The following is a 25815-nucleotide window of genomic DNA, read 5'->3' on the forward strand; positions in this document are numbered from 1 at the left end:
ATCAGCAGGATGTGCTTCAAGTTCCAGTGCAGAGCCAAATGTTTGTTTGGTTTTGAGGTCTATTTAAAGGTGTGCTGCTTTCCCACCTTAAGTTGGTGACAGTGTTCTCAGATCAGAAAATTAACATTTAGGCTCCTATTTTCTAAACCAGATAAGCAGCTTTTCTCTGCTTTAATGGTATTTGTTTTTCATCCAGAGCAACTCTCTGTAGTCCAACAGCTTGAGCGACAGTTTTAGGATTTAAACACTTGCTTTACAAGATGAGAAGAGTTTGAGTTAAGGTGTTGTATCAATTATGGCAAGTTACATGGTGATCTTATATGGCTGTACTGAAGTCAATGAAAGTTTTGCCATTGACTTGCATGGCACCAGGATGTCAACCTTGGGCCCTGATTCAGCAAAGCACTTAAGCACATGTGTACAGTAATGTGTTTAAGCCTGAGAATGTGGTTCAAATTAAGCACAGAATCATAGAATACTAGAACTGGAAGGAACCTTGAGAAGTCCAGTGCCCTATACTCAAGGCAGGGTCAAGCACCATCCAAATCACCCCTGACAGGTACTTGTCTAACTCACTCAATCTCCAATGCTGGAGTTTCCACAACCTTCCCAGGCAATTTTATTCCAATGATTAACCACTCTATTAGGAAGTTTTTCCTAATGTCTGACCTAAACTTTCATTGCTGCAATTTAAGTTCACTGCTTCTTGTCCTGTCATCAGAGGCTAAGCATGTTTCTGAATTGGGAACTTGGGTCCATAGGATACCATCAGATCTTCATCACAAAGCTCTGTAATTTGCATTTACTTTGGGGGTAATTCTGCACCAAACAATTACAAATTCTGTACACAATATTTTAAAATTCTGATAAATTCTGCATATTTTAGTTGCCAAAATATTGGACTGTAACCATGCCAGTTTCAATTATTTTCTGAATTTATTTAAATTACAATACAATGGATGGAGAATGAGAGTGAGAGCATTTTGGAGGAAATCTCCAAACTGCATTTGTCTAATAGTAATGTAGTGACGTTTTGACCCATTATTTCTTGTTATTAGTCAACAAATATATAGTCATATGTTCAGTGTTACATTATAGGCAACTGAAGAGTAAGTGAGGCCTGAGGAATCGATCTCACAATTTATATTGGCTATTAACTATCTCCAGAAAGCTAAGTGCCAAACAATTAATGGAGCACATTGTAATATGAATTTTGTTCAGACCCCAAATTTAGACCAGTTCTTATCACTAAAGCACCATAAGCATTTATAAGTCCATACTTTCCTTTACACCACTCTGGCAGTGTAAAAAAATCTTTAAAAAACATTTACATCTCTTTTATATTCCTGGAGAAATTCACAAAGACAATGAAACAATTCACGAAGCAGACAGGCTGCTACATTCTTCTCTGTGCCAAGCCCACCTCCTCAGAAACATTCCAAAGTCTTGCCTTTCCACACCAAACATGCTACAATAACAAGCAAGACAGACAGAGTGTCTCTCTTTCTCTCACATGCATGACTACCCACCCCTCTGCCCCATCCCAGCAGAAAGTTGGACACGTGACCACTCTTTTGGGCTTCCCTTTGCTTCCCCATCAGAAGTCATTTTTCTGAGGGGAAGCAAAGAAATATGCAGGGAACACTAATTCTGTGCATGTACAGTCATACAGAATTCCTTCAGGAGTAAACATGATTGGTGAACTTCAGGGCATGACAATAACCACCTTGCTGAATTATGGATCCATGAGAGAATGCAATCCTGAAAAGGAGCAGCATGTCCTTCTCAATGTCTAGTAGCATGAGCTCTAGGTACTACAACCTCACAGAGGAGGGTCTGATGCAGACCCTTCAGTTCTTGATGTGTTCCCAAAAACACAGGTTTCAAGCAAGTAATAGAGGACTTACTAGGACTGACAAAAATAAAGGGTGCAAATGCCCCTAAACATAAGGACTTCAACAGTGACAATAAAGTTCAGACCAACAGCCACTAACTCAGCTCTGACAGGCCACCCAGAAAAGGGCTCTAAAGCTAAGTCTCCCTGGAACTGCACTGCACTACCTTCCTCGATGCAGGTGGCTGCCTGTTTCCTCCTGCTGTTGTTACTACTGAAACTGTCCCTGCAACAACATTTACACAGCCAGCTTCCAGGCTAGATCTCCAGTCCTTGCCTTTCTCCTCAATTGGTCCCCTGTCACTTCAGCATAGCCTTCTTGCTGTGCCTGTGATTTTGAGCTTGCTGAGTCCTGAACCTGCTAACATAGTGCTTTCCTCTGGCTAGGTACTTTCCATTCAAGTGGCAGAAGAAGGCAGCATTTTTGGTAGTTTATTCTCGAAGCAGAAGCCTTACAGAATTAAAACAAAAGCCCGATTTTCAGAGTTATCTGCAGTTCCCATTGAATCTAAGGGATTTCATTTTTGTCACATTCAGGGCTGGCCCACAACATTTTGGCACGTGAGGCGGGGAGCTCAAATGATGCCCCCATGCCCCCTTTTCTCCTGCCTGCCTGTTATGTCTCTTGTGCCCTCCTTCCTCCAGCACAGCACTCCACTATCTCTGTGCATCTAGAGCAGAGAGAAGACATATGCACTAGCATCAGACACAATTTTCTACACTCTGGGTCCTAGAGGCGCCCCCCCCCCCCACAGTCTGGCACCTGAGGCGGTCGCCTCAGTTTGCCTCATGGGAAGGATAGCCCTGGTAACATTCCTCCCGTCTCTGCCTTCCTCTCTCCATATAACTATATTGTGCCTTCCTCTCTCCATATCACTATGTCTATTTATTGTGTGTTAGTTTGTATAGTAGTTTCACTGCTCCTTTTAAAGACTGAACTCAACAGAAACTGTAGATGTTGAGAACTTCTGGAAATCAGACCCTAAGACACCAGCACCCATAACGGTGGACACTTTTGAAAATGAAGATCTCAGGGACCAAACAACCTTTTGTCCTATGTAAAAAGGTTTGTCCCACTGTACATTCCAATGGTATTGTGAGTGAAGGTCGCACCCATTCCACACAATATTGAATAAAATTGGAAACCTAGAGTGGTAGCGAAACAGACTGGGATAGAGAGAAGTCGATGTTCCACGTTAGGACATCTATGTTAACTTTAACTGGTAAGTGATACCAAGGATGTTTTACCAGCAGGTATGATAATGAACAAGCTCACACTTTTAACTGCGAAGACTCTCAGAGTTATTAATTTCTTTCTCCTGCACCTTTATACTTTTTTTCTCTTAACATACTTATAATCCTGTTACATTTTATGCTCATTTGCTTTCTTGAAAATTGACAAAATGAACCTATTTGCTGGTAAACAGAGTCTGTTTGTATACATTCAAGTGTCCTCCCATTGTTTTTAATGAATAAACATCATACAGTCTCCTTTTCCAGAGTGCTATGTTTTAAGATATTGTATCCCTCTATCATTCAAAGAACTACAATGCCATCTTATTGTGGATCATCATAGATTCTAAGGCCAGATGGGATCACTATGATCATCTGTTTGATTGCCTGTGTAACAAAGGTCATAGCACTTCCCTATCATAATTACTGTTGAAAGTATGTGTGGCTTTTTTTTAAAAAATCCAATAATAAATTTTAAAATTTCCAGTGATAGAAAATCCACAACCATCACTGGTAAATTTTTCCAAATGTTAATTACCCTCCTGCCTCTGCACCCAGATTTCTCAGTATAGGGACTTTTGATACATTAGCCCATCACATTTTTTGCCTTAGCTGTTCTCCAAATATGATCTCACTCTGATAACTATAATTAAGCAGAAAAACTGCAAAACATGTTTCTTTCAGGGTACTACAGTTGTTCTGATGGGTCTGCCCAATATTACTAGACATGACTAACTCCAAATTGCCTTAATCTATCTACATCAGTGTTCCATGCTCACCATTATTCATTTTAATTGTGTACTTTGAACTTCAAGTACATGTTATGAAATAGATCATTTCTGACAAATTAATATATAGATATTATTCCACTCTGCAGTTGTCATAGCAGCCAAATGATCATACTTCGACAGCATAATAACAATGATACAGTTTATGGTTATAGGTGTGTTGTAGAAAATGACAAAACAGACTAGAATTTTTAGTTAATCTACTGATAATTCTGCTCCCAACTTGTGTTATGTCCTCAGTATCCAACATTAACTTGTACGCTCTTGCAACAAAGGGAATATAAATATAATTGCAAACAACATCATACTCATTTTTTATGATCATATAAAACAATATTTAAACTAACATCAGTTGTTCTGAAAGACCCTATACATAGGCCACAACATTGCTCAGAGCTAACATTAAAGTGAGGTTGCCTGAAGTTAGGTACCTAAAGAAAAGTAGTCTGGTGAGCATCCGTTGTTCCCACAGAATTCAATGGCCCAAAGGTAAATGCTTAGTATTTTTGAAAATCAGGCCGTTTTTAATTAGGTGCTTCACTTCAAGGCACCCAGGTTTGAAAATGTTGACCATGATAAATTAATCTGTTTGAGGAGTTTTACCTTTCAGAGTGACTGGCCCAAACAGAGAATATTGATTACCTTCTTTGAGAGGTTACTGTTATGATCACACCAGTATGCACAGTCGGACATTACCAAATGAGGGCCCTGGCATGCCTCTGAGATGAATCCCAGTTCATAGAATCATAGAATAGAATCATAGAATAATAGGACTGGAAGGGACCTCAAGAGGTCATCGAGTCCAGTCCCCCGCCCTCAAGGCAGGACCAAGCTCCGTCTACACCATCCCTGACAGATGTCTATCTAACCTGTTCTTAAATATCTCCAGAGAGGGAGATTCCACCACCTCCCTTGGCAATTTATTCCAATATTTGACCACCCTGACAGTTAGGAATTTTTTCCTAATGTCCAATCTAAACCTCCCCTGCTGCACTTTAAGCCTATTACTCCTTGTCCTGTCCTCAGAAACCAAGAGGAACAAATTTTCTCCTTCCTCCTTGTGACACCCTTTTAGATATTTGAAAACCGCTATCATGTCCCCCCTTAATCTTCTTTTTCCAAACTAAACAAGCCCAGTTCATGAAGCCTGGCTTCATAGGTCATGTTCTCTAAACCTTTATTCATTCTTGTCGCTCTTCTCTGTACCCTTTCCAATTTCTCCACATCTTTCTTGAAATGTGGCGCCCAGAACTGGACACAGTACTCCAGCTGAGGCCTAACTAGTGCAGAGTAGAGCGGCAGAATGACTTCATGAGTTTTGCTTACAACACACCTGTTGATACAACCTAGAATCATATTTGCTTTTTTTGCAACAGCATCACACTGTTGACTCATATTCAACTTGTGGTCCACTATGACCCCTAGACCCCTTTCCTCCATGCTCCTTCCTAGACAGTCGCTTCCCATCTTGTATGTATGGAACTGATTGTTCCTTCCTAAGTGGAGCACTTTGCATTTCTCTTTATTAAACCTCATCCTGTTTACCTCTGACCATTTCTCTAACTTGCTAAGGTCATTTTGAATTATGTCCCTATCCTCCAAAGAAGTTGCAACCCCACCCAGTTTGGTATCATCTGCAAACTTAATAAGGGTACTCTCTATCCCAATATCTACATCATTGATGAAGATATTGAACAGTACGGGTCCCAAAACAGACCCTTGAGGAACTCCACTTGTTATCCCTTTCCAGCAGGATTTAGCACCGTTAACAACAACTCTCTGACTACGGTTATCCAGCCAATTATGCACCCACCTTATCGTGGCCCTATCCAAGTTATATTTGCCTAGTTTATCAATAAGAATGTCATGCGAGACCGTATCAAATGCCTTACTAAAGTCTAGGTATATGACATCCACCGCTTCTCCCTTATCCACAAGGCTCGTTATCCTATCAAAGAAAGCTATCAGATTAGTTTGGCATGACTTGTTCTTCACAAACCCATGCTGGCTATTCCCTATCACTTTATTACCTTCCAAGTGTTTGCATATGATTTCCTTAATTACCTGCTCCATTATCTTCCCTGGGACAGACGTTAAACTGACCGGTCTGTAGTTTCCTGGGTTGTTCTTATTCCCCTTTTTATAGATGGGCACAATATTTGCCCTTTTCCAGTCTTCTGGAATCTCCCCTGTCTGCCATGATTTTTCAAAGATCATAGCTAAAGGCTCAGATACCTCCTCTATCAGCTCCTTGAGTATCCTGGGATGCATTTCATCAGGACCTGGTGACTTGCTGACATCTAACTTTCCTAAGTGATTTTTAACTTGTTCTTTGTGTATCCTATCTTCTAAACTTACCCTCTCTCTGCTTGTATTCACTACGTTAGGCACACCTCCAGACTTCTCAGTGAAGACCGAAACAAAGAAGTCATTGAGCATCTCTGCCATTTCCAAGTTTCCTGTTACTGCTTCTCCCTCCTCACTAAGCAGTGGGCCTACCCTGTCCTTGGTCTTCCTCTTGCTTTTAATGTATTTATAAAAGGTCTTCTTGTTTCCCTTTATGCCTGTAGCTAGTTTGATCTCATTTTGTGCCTTTGCCTTTCTAATCTTGCCCCTGCATTCCCGTGTTGCTTGCCTATATTTATCCTTTGTTATTTGTCCTAGTTTCCATTTTTTATATGACTCCTTTTTTATTTTGAGATCATGCAAGATCTCCTTGTTAAGCCAAGCTGGTCTTTTGCCATATTTTCTATCTTTCCTACACAGCGGAATTGTTTGCTTTTGGGCCCTTAACAACGTCCCTTTGAAATAGTTCCAACTCTCCTCAGTTGTTTTTCCCTTCAGTCTTGCTTCCAATGGGACCTTACCTACAAAGCTGCTATCAGGAAAGAAAGTTTCTTTTCTGATGAGCTCTTTTAGTTTCAACCTTTGAGTAAGAACCTAATTGAAGAGCTCTAGAGTGTCTATCCCAGTACTGCATTTGAATCTGATTGGTTTTGATTGAGGAAGCTATGGGAGGCTTACAGCAGTGATTTTTCACCCTCAGAGGTATTGTTGTGGCTTCTCATGGGCTGCCTAGAACTGTGCAAAAGCAGTGAAAGAGAGAGAGGGGGAAAAATGCAGTGCAGACATTTTTAAGTGACCTTTATTTTCTTCTAATGCATCTTTTGGTTTGCAATACGTGTAAGCAATAATGATAGCAGTGCAAGGCAATTCCTGAAGATTAATTACTGGCTGGAAATAGCTTATGTCCTCAGATGCAGCTGAGTGCTCCTAACCCTAGCCGGTCATTAATTCCTCTGAAATGTCGTGTTCTGAGGTCCTCATTGCTACTATAAGTTGAAAATAAAAATTTAAAAATGATAGTTAGATAGCCTTTTATCTAACAGGCGAGGGAGTTTGCATTGGTATGCACATGACTATTGCTAAAGAACTAATGCTTTGACACAATAGTCAATCAGACTGGTGGTGGCATTATCTCCAGATGCTAAGCATCAGTGAAGAAGTGAGAAATCTGCATACCATTGTGTGAGAGATAAGAATCATTTACGTTCATAGCATATGATAGCTGCAGAAGGCTCTGCTCATTCAATGGCACTCATATACCACAGAGATGGGGGCTCTATAAGAACCTAGACAGGTAAGGTTATACATATAAATAACACACAGGACTAATACTGTGTGTGTCATACAAAAGTATGCATCTAAATTGTAGGCTTCAAACCTGCAAAATGGGCTTAACTTTATGCACGGAGTATTCCGATTGAGTGAGTAAAGTTAGGCACATGTAGAAGTCTTTGAAGCATCAGAAGCAAAGTTGCTAGGGATAGGGGAGATTATATTTCTATATCTTAGCAAGGACCATGCACTTGAGTGTGGTTACCAATTAATTAGTAAAATGCAAACATACATGCATACTCTCTGGTATTAGGCCAAATGGTCTATGGCTAATCTTAACATGCCAACATAGGGGAATTCATTGAAGTACAATCCTCAACAAAATTCCTAGTGCATGTTAGACTAGTCAGTGGGGGAGAATAGATGCCTAAATTGCAGCCATGGGTAACAGGAAATCACAATGTAAATTTCTCAGTACATAAAATACAGAGTTGCAAGAGATAACTTATTAATTAGTCCAAGAAAAGACAAGTTTGTATGAATCAAAGTCTCTTTGATGAATAAATAGCAAGATAATCTATATTGTGTAGTTGAAGATTGTTAATTCAAAGCCACAATCACAATTTGATCAAAAGAGATGGAGCTAGATTTTCAAAGGTATTAGATTCCCAAAGAGGCAGATAGGCATCTAGTAGGATGTTCAAAACACCTACATAGGTTGGACACCTAATTTCTATTGACTTTAATGGAAGTTAGGTGCCTTAATACCTTTGTAAATCTGACCCATGTGTAGAAAGATGTGAATCAATCATAGGTGTGGATGAGTGCTCCTCACAATAATTAATAATTTTGTCAGGATTACAATGATCCTGTGTTCTATCAATCAAACGAAAGCACAGGGTGAGGACAAACCAAACCAATATCTCCAAAAGCAGAGAGTCTGCTTCCTCATTTTCACAAAACAGAATTAGAAAAACACATCTCAGAGAGAGATTTACTGCATTTCTAATGGGACCATATTGATATTAAAAGAAGACACATTGTAGATGAAGACAGATCCTTGAGGCATTAGCGGACCTCAAAATCTGGGCAACAAAAGCACCGGTCCACCTTTGTATCCAAAGCCAGTCTCCTGCCTGTTGGAGCACAGAATAACTAGTATGTGGGGCAGCTCTGTGCTCTGCTTGCTAGCAAGCAGATAAATTGGATCATCTATCTCCTCTATACTAAACATTGCTGTCAGATTGTCCTTTCCTCGGGCCACAACAGAAAAAGGTGAAACTCTGGCCCATTTACTACACAGTCAAGAAGGGAAGATGACTGCCCCCCCCATACACACACACACATCTTGTGTGGGAGAAGAAACAGTGGGAAGAATATTAGAAAGAGAAAGAGGAAATGAAGACAGGAAAGAAATGGAACTGAGCAGAGGGAGAGAAAGATAGAAATGTAGTATTGAGGAAGAAAAACAAAGACACATAGAAGATGGAAAGGACTGGGAAGGAGAGACAAAAGAGAGAAGGCAAATGATAGGGTAAAAGAATAAGGAAAATAGAGATGCAGACAGAACAAAAAAAGAAAAGTGCAGTGAGGGAAGAATGGTGAAGAGTTATTGCACAAAGTGTACTGAGAGTCTAATCTTGAAAGAGATGAAGGGCCCATCCACTAACTGTAATTGACATGATGAATGCAAATAAACCAAGAGTCCTAGGGAGCCCTTCAAAATTTTTATCATACAAAAATTAGTAACTTGAAAAGGTGCATAAGGCTACATGCAGAGCCTTGCCTCCTTCAGTGCCCAATGCAGTTTCATTGTAGTGACAAAAAGACTTCCACTGATTTAAGTGGGAGCTGGATTAGGTCTTTAGTGCACACATGGTACAAAGGTCATCCTACCATAAACACTTGTCTGCACTGGGCTGGTGTATACACTTCAAGAATTATATAACCCCAATGTGCTAACAAAGTGTCAAGGAATGCAGGGTAGCTGACTTCATGCCATACATAATCTAAAAGGACTAACACTCATATTGACTTCTCTGCCCATGCCCATACACAAAGTGCCATTTGCAAAGTCCCATAGTTACCCAAATCAAAAACAACTTCCACAAAGGCTCTTCTCAATGATAGGTTCCTGTCATATTTAACATTCAATTCCCAAATGGGAGAGGGCAAAGGAGACAAAGGAAACTGCATTCTGGGTTACCTTGTTTTTACTTAACTGGTACAAAAGCTCAAGCAGGTAGAACTACTCATCGGGAGTTAAATCGTGGTTCCAGCAAAGTCAGTGGCAAAATCCCACTCACTTCAACCTGGGACTGGATTTCACACCATACATTTTGGATTGGGTCTGAGAAACCAGTTGCTATTTTTATAAAATGCATGTCCAAAACTGTATATTTTATCAGCTATTATGTAAAATCCAAAGGGCATTCCTCACCAAATAAAAAGAGAGTGTGAAAGTCAAAATGCTTGTATAGTGCCACATTAATTTCAGAAAGTGTGTTTTACATCGCTTCTGAATTAATCCAGAAATATTTGGCCAGATCCCAATGCCCACATAGGACCCATTGACTCCAGAAGAGCTCCAAGTGGGAGCAAGGTTTCACCTACAGCATGTACCTCACAGCATCGGGGATTTAAGGCCTTTATAAATACTGGGTAGTACCTTGTGATGAAAGTAGTCCATTGATGTTAAGGGAACCATTCACAGAATAAGGGTGACAGAATAAGGTTCTTAGGCCCAGATCTATAAAATGATTACCTAAATGCTCAGAGGTATTAAAACACCTCTGAGCATTTAGGTAATCATTTCATGGAATCACTTGGAGTTAGCTGTCAAAACACCTTTGAGAATCCAAGCCTTTGTGCTAGATGTACAAGGATTTAGATTTTTAAATTTACAGATAAGTACCTAAGGGTATGTCTACACTACAAAGTTAATTCGAACTAACGGATGTTAGTTCGAATTAACTTTGATAGGCGCTACACTAGCGCTCCATTAGTTCGAATTTAATTCGAACTAGCGGAGCGCTTAGTTCGAACTACGTAAACCTCATTCTACGAGGACTAAGCCTAGTATGAACTTACTAGTTTGAATTAAGGGGTGTGTAGCCCCTTAATTCGAACTAGTGGGAGGCTAGCCCTCCCCAGCTTTCCCTGGTGGCCACTCTGGCCAACACCAGGGAAACTCGTCTGCCCCCCTCCCGGCCCCGGAGCCCTAAAAGGGGCACGGGCTGGCTACCATGCCCGTGCCAGGTGCAAGCCTGCCAGCACCCAGCTAGCAGACCCTGCACCTGGCACGGCTCGAGCCAGGCACCCGATGCCCCCCAGCCCTCCCCCTCTTCCCGGGACCAGGCTGGCGGCTCCCGGGAGCTTGCCCGGGACCACAGGAGGCGGGCACCCGCCTGGTCTAGTGCGGACATCGTGGACCTCGTCCACGACCTCCGCACTAGGCACAGGAAAGCGGCCATCTAGGGCAGGAGAGATGCCAGCTTGGCCACCCAGGAGCAGGTGTGCAGGAAAATCAAGGTGGTCCACTGAGACCCCCGACCCTGAGCCCTGAGCTTACAATGGCCGTCCTGGGTCAGACCAAAGATCCATCTAGCCCAGTAGCCTGTCTGCCGACAGCGGCCAACCCTCGGCACCCTGGAGGGGATGGACCGAAGACAGTGACCAAGCCATCTGTCTCGTGCCATCCCTCTCCAGCCTTCCACAAACTTTGGGCAGGGACACCACTCCATGGACCCAACCTCCATCACTTTATCTCACTTCTCTTTAAACTCTGTTCTACTTCTAGCCTTCACAGCCTCCTGCAGCAAGGAGTTCTACTTGTTGACTCTTTGCTTTGTGAAGAACAACTTTCTGTAACTACTTTGAAGCCTGCTACCCATTCCTTTCCTTTGGTGTCCTTAGTCCTTCTATTATGGGAACTAATGAAGAACTTTTCTTTATGCACCCTCTCCACACCACTCATGCTTTTATAGACCTCTATCCTATCCCCTCTCAGTCTCCTCTTTTCTAAGCTGAGAAGTCCCAGTCTCTTTAGCCTCTCTTCATATGGGACCTGTTCCAAACCTCTGATCTTTTTAGTTGCCCTCCCCTCTCTCAGCCTCTCTCTTCCCCTCTCCCACCTCCTTTTCCCAGTCTCCCCCAGTTTTGTTCAATAAAGAGAGATTCTATTTTTGAACACAATTGTCCTTTATTTTGTACATCAGGAAGGGGGGCTAGGGAGGGGTAAGTGGAAGGAGGTGGGGGAGGAATGGGGTACAAGCCCCCGATGGGGAGGACTGGGCTGGCTCTGCGGGCTTCTGGGGTGGAAGCTCTCCTGCAGCCCCCCAATTTCCCTCTCTCCCCAGATGGTAGCCTGCGGCAAGTGCAGCCGGTCTGATGGCCGAGTGCTGTGATGTGCCTAGTGTGGGTACTCCGGGCAATCCAAGCCAGGACTGCTTTGCAAGCGGGGCACCCCTGAGAACTGTCTGTCCGGGGTGGGGGTCGGGTCCCTTTAAGCACAGCCCTTGGCTAGCCTGAAACAGCAGCTCCACGCTCTAAGTCCTCATCTGATGCCCTGCCGGCACTGCTTCCGGCCATCCTTAACCCCGGTTCAGGGTCCACTCTGTGTGGACATGCTAGTTCGAATTAGCAAAACGCTAATTCAAACTAGTTTTTTAGTCTGGATGCGTTAGTTCGAATTAGCTTAGTTCGAATTAACTAATTCGAACTAAGTTAGTTCGAATTAGCACTGTAGTGTAGACATACCCTAACTCATTTAGGCATCTAACTCCCATTGACTTTCAAAGAGCATTAGGTGCTTAACTTACTTAGGCACTTTTATGAAATAAACTAGGTAACCCTCTGTATCTTTCCGCACCTAAATCCCTTTGGCCCCAATTCAACAAGGTATTTGAGCATATTCATAACTTTAAATCGATTGAAGTCATTCGGGCTATTCATGTTTCAAGTTAAACACATGCCTAAATACCTTGCTGAGTCAGGGCCATACTGGTTAATACAGGCATTTCAGTGAAAAGGGTGAGTGCAACTTAATTTCTGAAATAATATCCCTAGATTTGTTGATTGGTACATTCTCAGCTTTCTCAGCATTTGCACAGCGGCATTCCAGTATAAATTTTCACTTCTCATTAAAAAAAAAATCTCAGGGAAGGTTAGTAATTCTATCAATTGAGGTTTAAATAGAAAGCTGGAATTAAATCAGAGAGGTAGCAAGTAATTTGCTAGTTAAAGGAATAGTGGTTTAAAAAATACAGGGAAAAAACAACTTTTCCCCTCCAATGAAAATGTAAATATCAACTTCTTTGGACAGTAAGTAGCAGTTTACCTCCTACTGCACAAAGTTTACATTTCCTTTTTGCCTCTCATAAGTCCAACCCCACCTCTACATGGTGAAAATGGGGTGAGAAGGGCATTGCCCAGATTCCCCTAATCTGGAAGCAAAATGGAATCTGTATACAGACAGAAACCCAAGTCTGTAATGCTGTTGTCCTCAGCACACTCCTCAAGAGGTGTGAAATGTGATTCTGTTATCAAGGACACACTATAAAGCTTGACAATTTCCATTAGAAACACCCGTGACAATTGCTGGGCATCAGATGGCAGGACCAGGTTTCCAACAATGAAATCCTGGTGAAAGCTGGTTTGGTTCTCAATGAAGCTCAGCTCATTTAACCTGCACACAGTTGAGTTAGACTGGCCATGTAGCTTAACTGCCTCAGATCTGTCTATCAAAACAAGGCTTCATTCTGAGTTAAGCTCTGGCAATTGTGAGTTAGGAGGGTAGATGAAAAGCTTGAAAGACACCCTTAAACATCTGGGCTGTGTCTACACTGGGCCACTTATTCCAGAAAATCAGCCGCTGTCTACACTGCCCTTGAATTTCCAGAAAAGCAACGATGCTCTACTGTACAAAATCAGCCGCTATTCCGGAAAAACTATTCTGTTCCCGCTCGGGCATAAGTCCTTATTTCGGAACACTGTTCCGGAAAAGGGCCAGTGTAGACAGCCCAGTAGTCTTTTCTGGAAAAAAGCCCCGATCGTGAAAATGGCGATCGGGGCTTTTTTCCGGAAAAGCGCGTCTACATTGGCCACAGAAGCTTTTCCGGAAAAAGGGCTTTTCCGGAAAAGCAGCCTGCCAATGTAGATGCTCCTTTTCCGGAAAAACTGAAAACAGAATAGTATTCCGTTTTAAGCATTTCCGGAAATTCATGCCAGTGTAGACACAGCCCTTCTGTGCAAAACAAACATTTCTGACTTGACTGTTGAGTAAGTGCCTTCAATCATATTGCATAAGCATATGCTATAAAGACAGGCGCTTGTGACTTAGCGGAGAACCTTATGGAGCAGCTGGAAGCATTATAGCAGGCACAAAAACAACATGCAGCTCAACAACCAGGGAAATGTTGTTCTTCCTATATTACTCTATGGAGTCATGCAGAGGCCCGTTAGTACAAACTGATTGTCAACATTGACGCTGCAGTTAAGGTAACCAGCATCCCTTTTCCATTTTGCTAATGGGCAAAATTCTAAATTATCATGACTAACTTCCAGACAGAGTTCTATTAATATACGTGAAAGTGGAAATCGGTGGGGTACACAGTAAAATGAGACTTCAAGTTTGCACATGCTGGTAATTTCTAGTGACTGGTCGAAAGCTGATTTAGAAGAGTTTTGTTCCTTTTTTCACACCTTCAGTGGTTAATATACTGCAGTAGGTTTTAATCCTCATATTTTAATACGATTACATCAGAGCAAATACTTATTAGATGAAATTAGCTGCATACATGCACTTACCCTATAGCATCTCATTAATCTGCCATGTCTTGTGGTCTACCACCCAACCTAAGTCCTGAACTTAACTATGTGTGCGAAATCTCTACACCAGCTTCAAGCAGGCAGCATCATGCTGATGTCTAACACAATGTTGGTTCTACACATTTAAAATAAATATGCCATAGTCTCAGGCTAATGAATGCAAAATGTATCCATAATTAAGTGTCCTCCTTATTTTGTGTTGTCAGAGGCCTCACTGCAGTTGTGCTGTCACATAGAATCATGGAACACTAGAACTGGAAGGGATCTTGCGAAGCCATCAAGTCCAGTCCCCTGCCCTCATGGCAGGACTAAATGCCATCTAGATCAGGGGTTCCCAACCGATGGTCCAGAGACTGGTGCCAGTTTGTGAACTGCTGGCTGCCGGGGCACGGCGGCTGTCAGAACGTAAGCCAGCTGTTCACGGTGGCTCAGCTCCAGCAGCCGTGGTGGCTGAGGCAGTGGCAGAAGGATGTGGAGCAGGAAGAGCTGTCCCCCTGCATCTCTCCTCCACCCTGAGGGAGACACACTTGGAGAGGAGGGGGCACAAAGGTGGAGGGAGCGTGCAAATCACCACCAACTGCTCTGTCTGCCTGTGCAGCCGCTTTTACTGCCAGCTGCGCTGGGGCTGAGGTGATGGCAGGAAGACGTGGAGCAGGAGACGCCTCCCTGGGGCATCCCCTCTTCCCCCTCCTGTGTGGCTGATTTGCTGGCAATGGTGCTGGGGCTGAAGCGGTGGCAGGAGGAGATGGAGCAGAAGGTGCCTCCCACCCTTTTCCCCCCTCAGTAATGGTGGTCAGCTGGGGGCTCTGTGCTCCCCCACCCATGGGGATCCAAGACGCACTTGGGGAGGCAGGGCATGCAAAGGAGGAGGGCCACTCCACCCCCCCCTCCCGCCCATGCAGCAGTAACAGCCACGCTCTCTAGAGAGAGCAGCTTCGCTCTCCGGAGTGCGGGGGGTGGCATGGGGTGAGGACAAAGGGATGTTGGGTGAGGGCATGATGGGGTTATGGGGCAAGAGGAGCTTGTCATGGACTGTAGGGGTGGGGGTCAAAGGGTGTTAGGCACTGCGGAGCAAGAGGCTAGGTTGTTTTTGCTTTACTGTAAGGTTTAATGTTGATGTCAGAACATTAACTGGGTTTCTTCTAGAACTTCTAGGCACTATTAACATAAACCTGACTCAATGTATGTTTATTGTTGACTAGGACTCCTTGTAAATCTACATTTCTCTGGGGGTATGTCTACACTACAGCGTTATTTCGAAATATCTTATTTCGAAATAGTTAATTTGAAATAAGTAATTTCAAAATAACGTGTCTACACACAAAATGCATTTCAAAATAGCATTTTGCTATTTCAAAATAGCACGTTCACACTGAGTGGATGCTGAATCGCATTTAAGGCCGGCTGGAATCAGGTGCGGCAGAGCATCAGGTTAGGAGTTACTTTGTGTGGCTGAGGCCTGTGCTTAAATGGACCCCCCTCCCTCCCCCCCCGGACAGCCGGTTCTCAGATTTTCCCTGCTTGTCCCTCAATGAAGTACAGCAAAGCATTTTGTCTCTGCGTGCTCTGATTGCCCTCACTCGGGACACTACAGCACTCTGCAACATGGAGCCACAACTGCCCCTGGGCACTTTGGTGCTTCTCGTGGACGCATTACTGCGAGCCTGGCTGCACTCTCTTCAGGCTGCCATCTGGGAGGTCTCAGGGGGCTGTCAGTCTCCAAATAATTTAAATGTTATGCAAAATATATAAAATGATATATAGAAATAAGATTATTAGCATATTTTAGTATTTTTAAATTAACCAAACATATTGCAAGAACATAGCATCAATAATGCAAACAGGCCTGACCTATAATATGAGTTGATATTTTATGCAGGAGAATGTTGACTGCAAATCATATCTAAGGGCCACTTTGCACAGCTAACTCCCCAATGATTCAGACATTAAAGCTAGAAGAGATCATGATACTCCCATCTCACCTCCTCCATATTGCAGGCCTACTCTTCCCTGTGATTGATCCTTAACCACTGGCTGACTTAATGAAGTCCTCAAATCATGATTTAAAGACTTCAGGTTACAGAGAATCTACCATTTAGTGTAGTTCAAAGCTGCAAGTGAACATGAATCCCCCCATGATCCCTACCAATCTGATCTTGGGGAAAATTATTTCCTGGTCCAAAATACAGCTATCAGTTGGACCCTAAACATATCGACAATACCCACCAGCTAAACACTTGGCACCAGCCAGACATTTAGGAAATAATTCTCTGTAATAGCTCAGAGTCCTTCCCATCTAATGTCCCATCTTAAGCTGTTAAGAATATTTACGATTCATTTGTTCTTGTGTCAACATTGGTGCTTAACTTAAATAACTCCTTTCTTTCCCTGGTATTTATCCCTCTTATGTATTTATAGAGAGTGATCATATCTCTCCACAGTCTTTGTTTAATGAGGCTAAAGAAGACAATCTCCTTAAGTATCCTTATATAAGGTAGGTTTTCCATTCCTTTCACCATCCTATTAACCCTTCTTCTGCACCCTGGGGCAGTGCTTTGTTACGCTGGCTTCTTGTTGCTAGCCCTTTCCCAAAACAGAAATTAACTTGATTGTTTTCCCTAAAAGGAAAACATCCTTCTATCTAGGAAGGCCTTTTCTCCCTGCTGCCCTTAACCCTGCTACAGTTTGTTTCTCATCCTTCCCACCCCATTCTCACCAGAAGAGGGGTTAATAAAGTCACTCAGAAGCATGGGGAGTGGGTATGATAGGCTGGGGAGGGAGGAGCTGTGCCTCTCCAAATAATGAAGCATGGCCCTGCCTCCCTTCCTCTGCTTTCTGCTTGATGCAGTGGGGGCTCCAATCTCCCTTTGGGATGGCCCCAATTTGGGCCACTCCACTTGTTCTCATTCCAGAACTGAGGAGGCTGCAGCTGTCACTCCTGCCTTTCTGGTGCTCCAGGGCTCAGGAGGGTGAGGCTAAGTTGCCCACCCAGCTGGTGTGCTCTGGGGCTTGGAGGCTGGGGCCACATCACCCTCCAAGAATGGGGGCGGGGAGGGCGGGGAGGGTGCTGGGTGTGCTCTGTGGGCAAGATTTGGAAGAGTAAGGGGTGAGGGCTAATCCCCCCCCCCCCCACAGTGGGTATTTATGTACTCTCAATGACCAGCAGCCCTTAGTTCAACTCAGGTGTCTCTAATTCACCCCCCAAGGTATCAATTTTTACCATTCAAAGGCAAAAGGACCTTTCTCACTCTAGGGCTGATAAACCTGAGTTCCACCACTCTCTTATAGCTATCAGGTCTGACTTTGTCACACTGGATTGGGGCCATAATCAGCAGTCATGCTCTTGAGATACTCAGGCCCCAACTCAGGAAAGCATGTGAGCATGTGCTTAATGCATTCAAAGCTGATATTACACGTTCTTTCCCAAACGGTAGAAATAGGAACAAAAGTATAGCCATTTATTCGTATCTTCAAACTCAGGGGGATTCAGATGAAATGAGATGCTGGTCTGAACCAGAGCTACTGCTGACTACAAGTTTTTCTAAAACCATACTTCACTAATGCACAAGTTGCTTAGAGGTATCAGACATGCAGACCAGAACATCCTGAATTAGAGACACTTCACTGAAATGTGCTGTATGTATTTTTACAATGGTTTTTCAAACTTACCCATATATGGCTTAGTGCCAGCCATAGAGGAAGCCTTTTCTGATCCTTTCACTATAGTAGCTATGTTAAAATCAGTGATGTGAACATGACCTGAAAGTAAACAAAGCAAAGTATAAATAGAACTTAAGACGGCACATGCACATAAATCCTCCTGGCTTCATTAATATTTAGATGATAATGCAAAGAAACGAAATGGAGAATTTGTGCCTCTTAATAAAAACTAAATGTTCTGCTCTGGAAGTTGGAAAATAATGATGGAATCAACCCTATGCTACTCTTTAGGTAACAGAGGGCCCAGCTATCTTACTGTGGTATGGTTCCCAGTGGTTTTCCATTAGGACAGCAGCTTTAATCTCATTCAGAACTTGTTTCAATGTTATGTATGGTCCATCTTCAATTAGCAAAGGTTAAACATGGTTTTTTTGGGGGGGGGGTGAACATTTTTTGCTTACATTATACATACATGTGAAAAAAATGAAACATCCAGACTAATACAAGGCATGCAGTCCATATGCGACTTCTGTATAAGATTAACGCTTCTGAAATATATATATTGTGCCATAGACTTTTTGTAAAAGAATTAAACATTTAAATTTTCTACTCAGATTTGTTTCTTTCTATTTTGAATTTCTTTATTGATGTGATTGAATGATTTCACAGAGCTGAAAACAATTACAAGCGACATCACCTGGGAGGAAGAATTTAATCAGAAGAATGTGAATGATAAATGGAAATTGTTTAAGAACACTCCATGGGCAGCCCCACAATTGAGGAGGAAGGCACATTAGTTTAAAGATTGATCAGGTTTCGGGGAGACGTGAAAGCAGGCAAAAAATAAATATACCAAATGGCAATAAAGGGAAGTTGACAATAATGACTATAAACCAGAATCTAGGGATTGTGTAAAATTGGTCAGGGAAACAAACGGATAAAAGGAGAAATGTATAGCCAGCAGAGCTGAGGACATTAAGCAGTTTTAAAAATATATTAGGAAGAGAAAATAACCTGACAATGATATTGGTCAGATGAAAATGGTAGAATTGTCAATAATAATGCAGAAAAAGCAGAAGAGTTCATAAATCCTTCTGTATTTGGGAGGAAATAGAAAATAGAGTCTCATATGATGAAAACACTTTTTCTATTCCATTAATATCCCAGAAGGATGTTAAACAGCAGCTACTAAATTTAGCTATTTTAAAATATCAGCAGGGCCAGATAATTAATTTTCAAGAGTTTTAAAAGAATTGCCTAAGTAGCTCACTGTATCATTAATGTTGATTTTCAATAAGTATTGGAACATAGAGGAAGTTCTTGAAAATGGAAAGAAAGCTGATTTGCCAATATTTAAAAAGGATAAACAGAAATACCTGGATAATTATAGGCTTGTCAAACTGTGATGAGAGTGTTAACCTTACATCAATGTTGATGGGGTTTAAGGGCCAGTTAATGGGGTTGATGGGGCTAGCCACGGCCAATTAAAGTTTATAGGAAACAACCGAGGGGAGATTTAGAATTAGCAAGCACTAGTTGATGCAGAAGCCCAGCTGGGCTGGAGCAGGCTGAAAGAAAGCCAGGAAGTGAGAGCAGAAGGGACTATACTATGGAAGTCTGCACTCATTCTCTGGCCTCCTGAGAAAGGAGTCAAGTATCAGAGGGGTAGCCGTGTTAGTCTGAATCTGCAAAAGCGGCGAGGAGTCCTGTGGCACCTTATAGACTAACTGAAGTGTAGGGGCATAAGCTTTCGTGGGCAAAGACATGCATCTGACGAAGAGGGTCTTTGCCCACGAAAGCTTATGCTCCTACACTTCAGTTAGTCTATAAGGTGCCACAGGACTCCTCGTCGCTTATGAGAAAGGAGGAAACTTTGAATGGGGCATGGAAGGGAGAGGAGCAGAAGGACTGGGAAGGGTTTTACTCAGAAGTTTGCTGGAGAAGAAACTTGGCAGAGAAAGAGGCATCCCAGGGAAATGGCAGAAATGGTTGAAATGGTATAGACCTTGGCTGGTGATTATAGGGTCCCACCAAAGTATTGGGTAGATCCAGGATACTTTACTGGCCACTAGGAAGTTGGCATGGTTTTGAACAGCAAAACTACCTGGAATGGCACCAGGACAGCTGGCCTAGTGAGACCTCATTACCCCCAAAAGGGAAAAAGATGTGTTTTCAATATGGCTACATGTAAAGCTGTACATTGAGGAACAAAGCATGTAGCCATACTTACAGAATGGGGGACTATATCCTGGGAAGCAATAATGCAAGAAAAAGATTTGGGGGTTGTGGTGGATAATCAGCCAAACATGAGCTTCCAGTGCAATCCTATGACCAAAGACCTAATGCGATCCTTTGAGGCATAAGCAGTGGAATCCTGAATAGGAGCAGAGAGATTCTGTTACCTTTTGTATCTGGCACAGGTGTGACCACTGCTGTAAGACTGTGTCTAGTTCTGTAGTCCATAATCTAAGGAGACTGATAAATTGGAGAGGCCTCAAAGAAGAGCCACAAGAATGATTAAAAGATTAGAAAACATGCCTTCTAGTGAGATACTCAAAGAGCTCAATCTATTTAGTTTCATAAATAAAAGATTAAGAAGTGATTTGAATACCGTCTATAAGTACCTACATAGGGAACAAATATTTATTAATGATTTCTTTATTCTAGCACCCAAAGGTATAACACAATCCCCAATAGTCAGAAGTCAACGCTAGAAAAATTCAGGCTGAAAATAATACGTGCATTTTTAACAGTGAGTAACAAATGACTGGAACAACTTTCCAAGGGTTGCGGTGTATTATCTATCATTGCAAATTTTTAAATCAAGATTGGATGTTTTTCTAAAACATATGCTCTAAGGACTTATTTTGGAAACATTCTATGCCTCATGTTAGATAGGAGGTTGGAATGGATGATCCCAGTGCTCCCTTCTGGCCTTGGAATTTATAAGATCTGTGTATTTTGGGAACAGTTCAGGACTTCCCCTTACACAGGGGTCAAATAGGCCTTCATCAATGGTCTTCTTCTTTTAAAAAAATTCTTTTTCCAGAAGCTGGGACTATGTAACAGGGAAGGAATCACTTGGCAGTTATCTGACCTGCTCATTCTTCTTGGGCTACCTGGTATTCACCACTGTCAGATGCTAGGATATTAGACTATATGGACCTTTGGTCTGATGTCTGTTCTTATGTTCCACATCTTTATCACTTCACGGTCTCATGCATTCACATGGGTTAAAATATCATTCCTTTGCTACTGAGTCTCAGATCTACTTTTACACCTTTGATCAGTATTGCATTGGCCAATTTTGCAGCTCTCACTCTCTAGAAACAAGTAGTAAGGATATATTGTTGGGACAATATTGTACATATGATCTGTAATATTTGTAGGGCTGTCAAGAGATTAAACAATTTAATTGTGATTAATTGGTTGCGTTTCAATGGGACAGTGCTGCATGGAGCCCGGGATCAGCTGGGGACTCCGGGGCTTCAAAGGGGCTTTGCAAAGGCGAAGCTGGGGATTAGCTGGAGTCCCCAGCTGATTCCCTGCTCCGCTTGTGCTGCTCCTTTGAAGCACTGGAGTGGCACTTCAAAGGGGCAGTGAAACATTAACTCATGCGATTAACATGTTAAAAAAATTAACGCGTTAATCCTGTCCTGCGTTAATCGCAGGCGTTAACGCAGGTCAATTGATAGTCCTTAATATTTTTCACAATTACCCAAATATCTTCTTATTTTTGTTCAAGATGTCATCTAGAAGGCATTTTTAGACAGAAATGATGAAGCTAGACTAAAAAAGGGTCACCATGTTCCTAACTTTTTGAACCAATATGAAAAATTCTAGACTTTACACTTGAATGTTTTCCTTCATTACTTTTCCTAAACTTGACTGCTGTAGTAAAGACACACAGACTATTGTAAGATTGATTGATTGATTGATTAATGGAGGAGACTATCAAGAAGAATGGTGCCTTCTCCATCTCTTGAATTCTTTAGATCCAGACTGCATACCTTTCTGGAACATATACTTTATTTAGAAGTAAGTTACTGGGCTCTATACGGAAGTAATTGGATGAAAGTATTTATCAGGAGGTCAGAGTAGATTATCTGACAGTGTTAAAATATATGAAATGATGAAGTCTCTTTGGAATTTTCTCCTTGTAACAATGTACCTTGGAACAGCATTTTCCCCTCACCACTTCTCTCTATTGAGTCCTTGATTCAACAGTGGTGCCAGAGCTCCTTAGAAGAAACTCTACTGCTCCACAAATGCACTGAATTGGTTTGATATAATCCGGTCCGCTTAAACAAGTTATCTTGGAATCTGCAACAACTCAGTAAGGATCTGTGATATTATCCTTTCTGCCAGTGGATTTTATGGCTATTTCAACTAACACAAAGGGTGACACTTCTGTACCGCTGAGGGTTGTTGAAGCTGAACTATGTAGGTCCATATTGTGCCTTTGAGGCACCTCCCTGAGCAAAGCTGCACAGGGAATGGAAAGAGCTTTCTGGCAAAAAGAGAGTGTGTGTGTGCTGCTTCTTTAAGGATGATACAGACAGCTATCACCAGGAGCCAGCTGTGCGAGCCAGTGCACAAGAGGGCAGAACCACGGCCTTAGCTGCTTCCTACTCTCTCTGGAGCAATTAGCACCTCTGAGGATGTAGAGAAGGAAGAGAATTCAGGGGCTCAGACTGACCTCGGCACTTATGCCTGACCTCCAAACAAGAGCTAGGCAACACTAGTCTGTAAGCAGTTGAGATCCCCCACTGAGAGGCGTTATATATATGTCTGAACAGTGTTACTGCTTTTGAATCAGTAGTGAGATGTTAGAGAAATTGGAAAAATACATCCTCCTGGGTTTTCTCCTTAATTTATTAAAAGACACGTCTGTGGCATGATATCCATAAATGTGTAGAACACTGGGACAGTATGTGGGTGGCATTTTAGCTTTGTGAAATCAAAAAATACACAGAATAAAAAGAAGAGAGAAAACAATGAAGCATGAGAGTGACAATTTTAATTGTAAATCAAATATTTGCATCAGTCCAGGAGGGAATTATGCGAGAGATATTCTGTGACAGGCTATCATGCTGGTACTCTAACAGGAACAATCACTGGTGATGCTATCATTTGAGATACAGAACTTAATATTTATCTGTCAAAGAAATAATGAGGAGATTATTCTTCCAGCAATCCATGTAGTTTTTCATTCTATTGTGTATTCTGAAGTGCTTGTATCTATTGCTATTATGCACACAAAACTGGTGAGCTGGTTGTATGAAGGGTGATTAGTTTTTTCAATAAGGCATTTCCCATATTTTTAAACTACCCAAAAGGAAGTGCCTAAAATCCTCTTAAAATCAGGAATAAGGGACCTTTTGGAAAAGGCTTTATTTTCCGAAAGATCCTGTCTAGACTGGCGCTTTTCTCAGGCAAAGCCACGAGCCGGAAAAAAGCGGCAGCCATGTTTATACAAATGAAGCGGGGGATATTTAAATCCCCCGCTTCATTTGCAATTCCGACTTGTCTCATCTGCATCCCTTTTCCGGAAAAGGGGTCCAGTGTAAACACAGCCAGGGGGTGGCTAGAGAGGCTCCATGGGCTGCCCCTGTGCTGCTCCTATTGTTTTGCAGTTCAAATGCAAAACGGGAGTGGCAGAACTGGTGCCTGGGGCTTCACACTCTCCCCCGGCTCCATCCCTGCAGTGCCCATTGGCTGTAGTTCTGGGTCAATGGGAGCTGCGCCAGTGCTTGGGAACAACACATGGAGCATTTACAGCCCCAACTCAGAGGGGAACCCCCAACCCCCTCCTGCACCCCAATCTCCTGCCCCAGCTTTGTGCCACCTTCCATACCCTGAACCCCTCATTTCTGCCCAACTCTGGAGCCCACACCCCAGACCAGAGTTTGTACCCCACCCCCTCCCCAACCCCAGTTTGGCTGCCTGGAGCCTATACCCCAAACCCACTGCCTCAGCCTAGTGATAATGTGCAAATGAGCAAGGTTGGGGGAGAGTGAACAATGGAAAGGGGAGAACTTTGGGAAGAGGCAGAGTGCAGTATTCCCTGTGAGCTTGTGTGGCCACTCAGGAGGCATTCAAATGCCACCCAGAAGATTAGCAGATCAACCACAGCTAGGTGTCATTTCTGCTGATGGTGCAGATCTGCACATGCCTCAGTGCACATAACATTTTATTCTGCACATTAGAGGGAACATTGGTGAAGTGGATCAAGGGTCTTTGGTTTTCTTCAAATAGAAAGTTGGCAATCCTAGTTTTCTAATTTTTCTTTGAACATGAGGACTAAAGACTTCCTTTTATTTTTAAACAAAAGTAGAGGCTTCCACATAGTTATGGGTTTCCAGGAGTTGATTCTTTTAAAAAACAAGCCCAAAACATTCAGTGTCATGACACATGCAATAGAAACAAAACATATGACAATACTGGAAATAGAGACAGACGGCAGTGCCATTTTGAATGGCCTGACAGTCTCATTGTAGGAATTGCTAAAGCATAAATCTAAGCTGTATGGAAGGTTTTAACACATAATTGGCCCAGTTAAGTATGAAAGCTCAAACATCAAGCCTGTGACTTCTCTATAATGAGAGAAAAAACTGTTGCAAAAACTGAAGAGCTGATGACATATGACAATAGGTAATCTTACAATTTTTGTAGCCAGACATATTGGAAAGAATACATGTGGGAATACATGAACCTTAATTGTTTGGATGGAGTCCACCATATGGCTGGAGGGGATTTCTTGGAGCCTATCAAGACAGCTGACAAACTTGACAGAGATGTTGCTGTGGAGAAAGACCAGACCTGGCACATGAGCCCGGTCTCTCAGATGAACTCAGGCAGCATTAATCACAGAGCCACTGGGGCAGCTCATGAAATTGAAATGCTGGAGATAAAATAATCATAAGAACTCACCATGCTCATCCAACAGTATGTTGTCAGGTTTGATATCCCTGTAAAACAAAAAATGGAAGTGCATTATATATAGTACCAAAGGGATATGTGCAAATTTAAAAGTATTTCTCTTCTGTGTAGGAGAGCAGCATCAGTAAAACTATTATACTTCCAAAGAAAAACACATATTACCCAAAGGCAAATGACTCTATTGATGTCCTTTTACTGACCTGAGAAAATGTGCATGCAGAGCAGATTCAGTTAGCTTCCATTTGACATGGCTTTACTTTCACATGGCTAGCACAGAAATACGTAGGTTAGTGATGACGTGAATTATTCTCTGTAACAGGGAGCAGGGAGAGGTTGGGGTTTTTTTTCAGATGGAGGTTCCTGTTTGTCCTGGGGAGCCTGCATTTGACATAACTGAGCAAGGAGGACAGGGATGGGACATTAATTTGGGACAGGGATGATTCCTCTCCATTAATTTTCCCTACACTGTCACACAGTCCTGCTAACTACCCCTTGCCACCCCTCCCCATAATTCCTCACATGGCTGCCTACTCTATGGAGCAGTAGGGGTTAGGGGAGTTGGACATTATTGAAGGGAGCAGCCTTTTTGATAGCAGCCTTCAACTTCCTGAAGGGAGGTTCCAAAGAGGATGCAGAAAATCTGTTCACAGTAGTGACGGATGGCAGAACAAGGAGCAATGGTCTCAAGTTACAGTGGGGAAGATCTAGGTTAGATATTAGGAAAAACTATTTCACTAGGAGGGTGATGAAGTACTGGAATGGGTTACCCAGGGAGGTGGTGGAATCTCCATCCTTAGAGGCTTTTGAGTCTCGGCTTGACAAAGCCCTGGCCGGGTTGATTTAGTTGGAATT

At 42.5% G+C, this 25815-nt stretch overlaps 1 protein-coding gene across 7 annotated transcripts in view; it reads right to left on the reverse strand.

The window, feature by feature from the left end:
* Nucleotides 1–25815, reverse strand: part of STK32B (serine/threonine kinase 32B) — a 291208-nt gene that overhangs the window by 74494 nt on the left and 190899 nt on the right. For all 7 annotated transcript variants that reach the window (XM_075930748.2, XM_014576105.4, XM_014576106.4 and 4 more), the window contains 2 exons: nucleotides 24955–24992; nucleotides 18031–18120 (listed from right to left, as the gene is read on the reverse strand). In XM_075930748.2, coding sequence (XP_075786863.2) covers nucleotides 18031–18120; nucleotides 24955–24992 — 128 coding nt within the window. The remainder of the gene's footprint in view (nucleotides 1–18030; nucleotides 18121–24954; nucleotides 24993–25815) is intronic.

Source organism: Pelodiscus sinensis, chromosome 4 (assembly GCF_052426305.1).
Source record: "Pelodiscus sinensis isolate ZL-2025 chromosome 4, ASM5242630v1, whole genome shotgun sequence".
In the NCBI taxonomy this organism is placed as follows: domain Eukaryota; kingdom Metazoa; phylum Chordata; order Testudines; family Trionychidae; genus Pelodiscus; species Pelodiscus sinensis.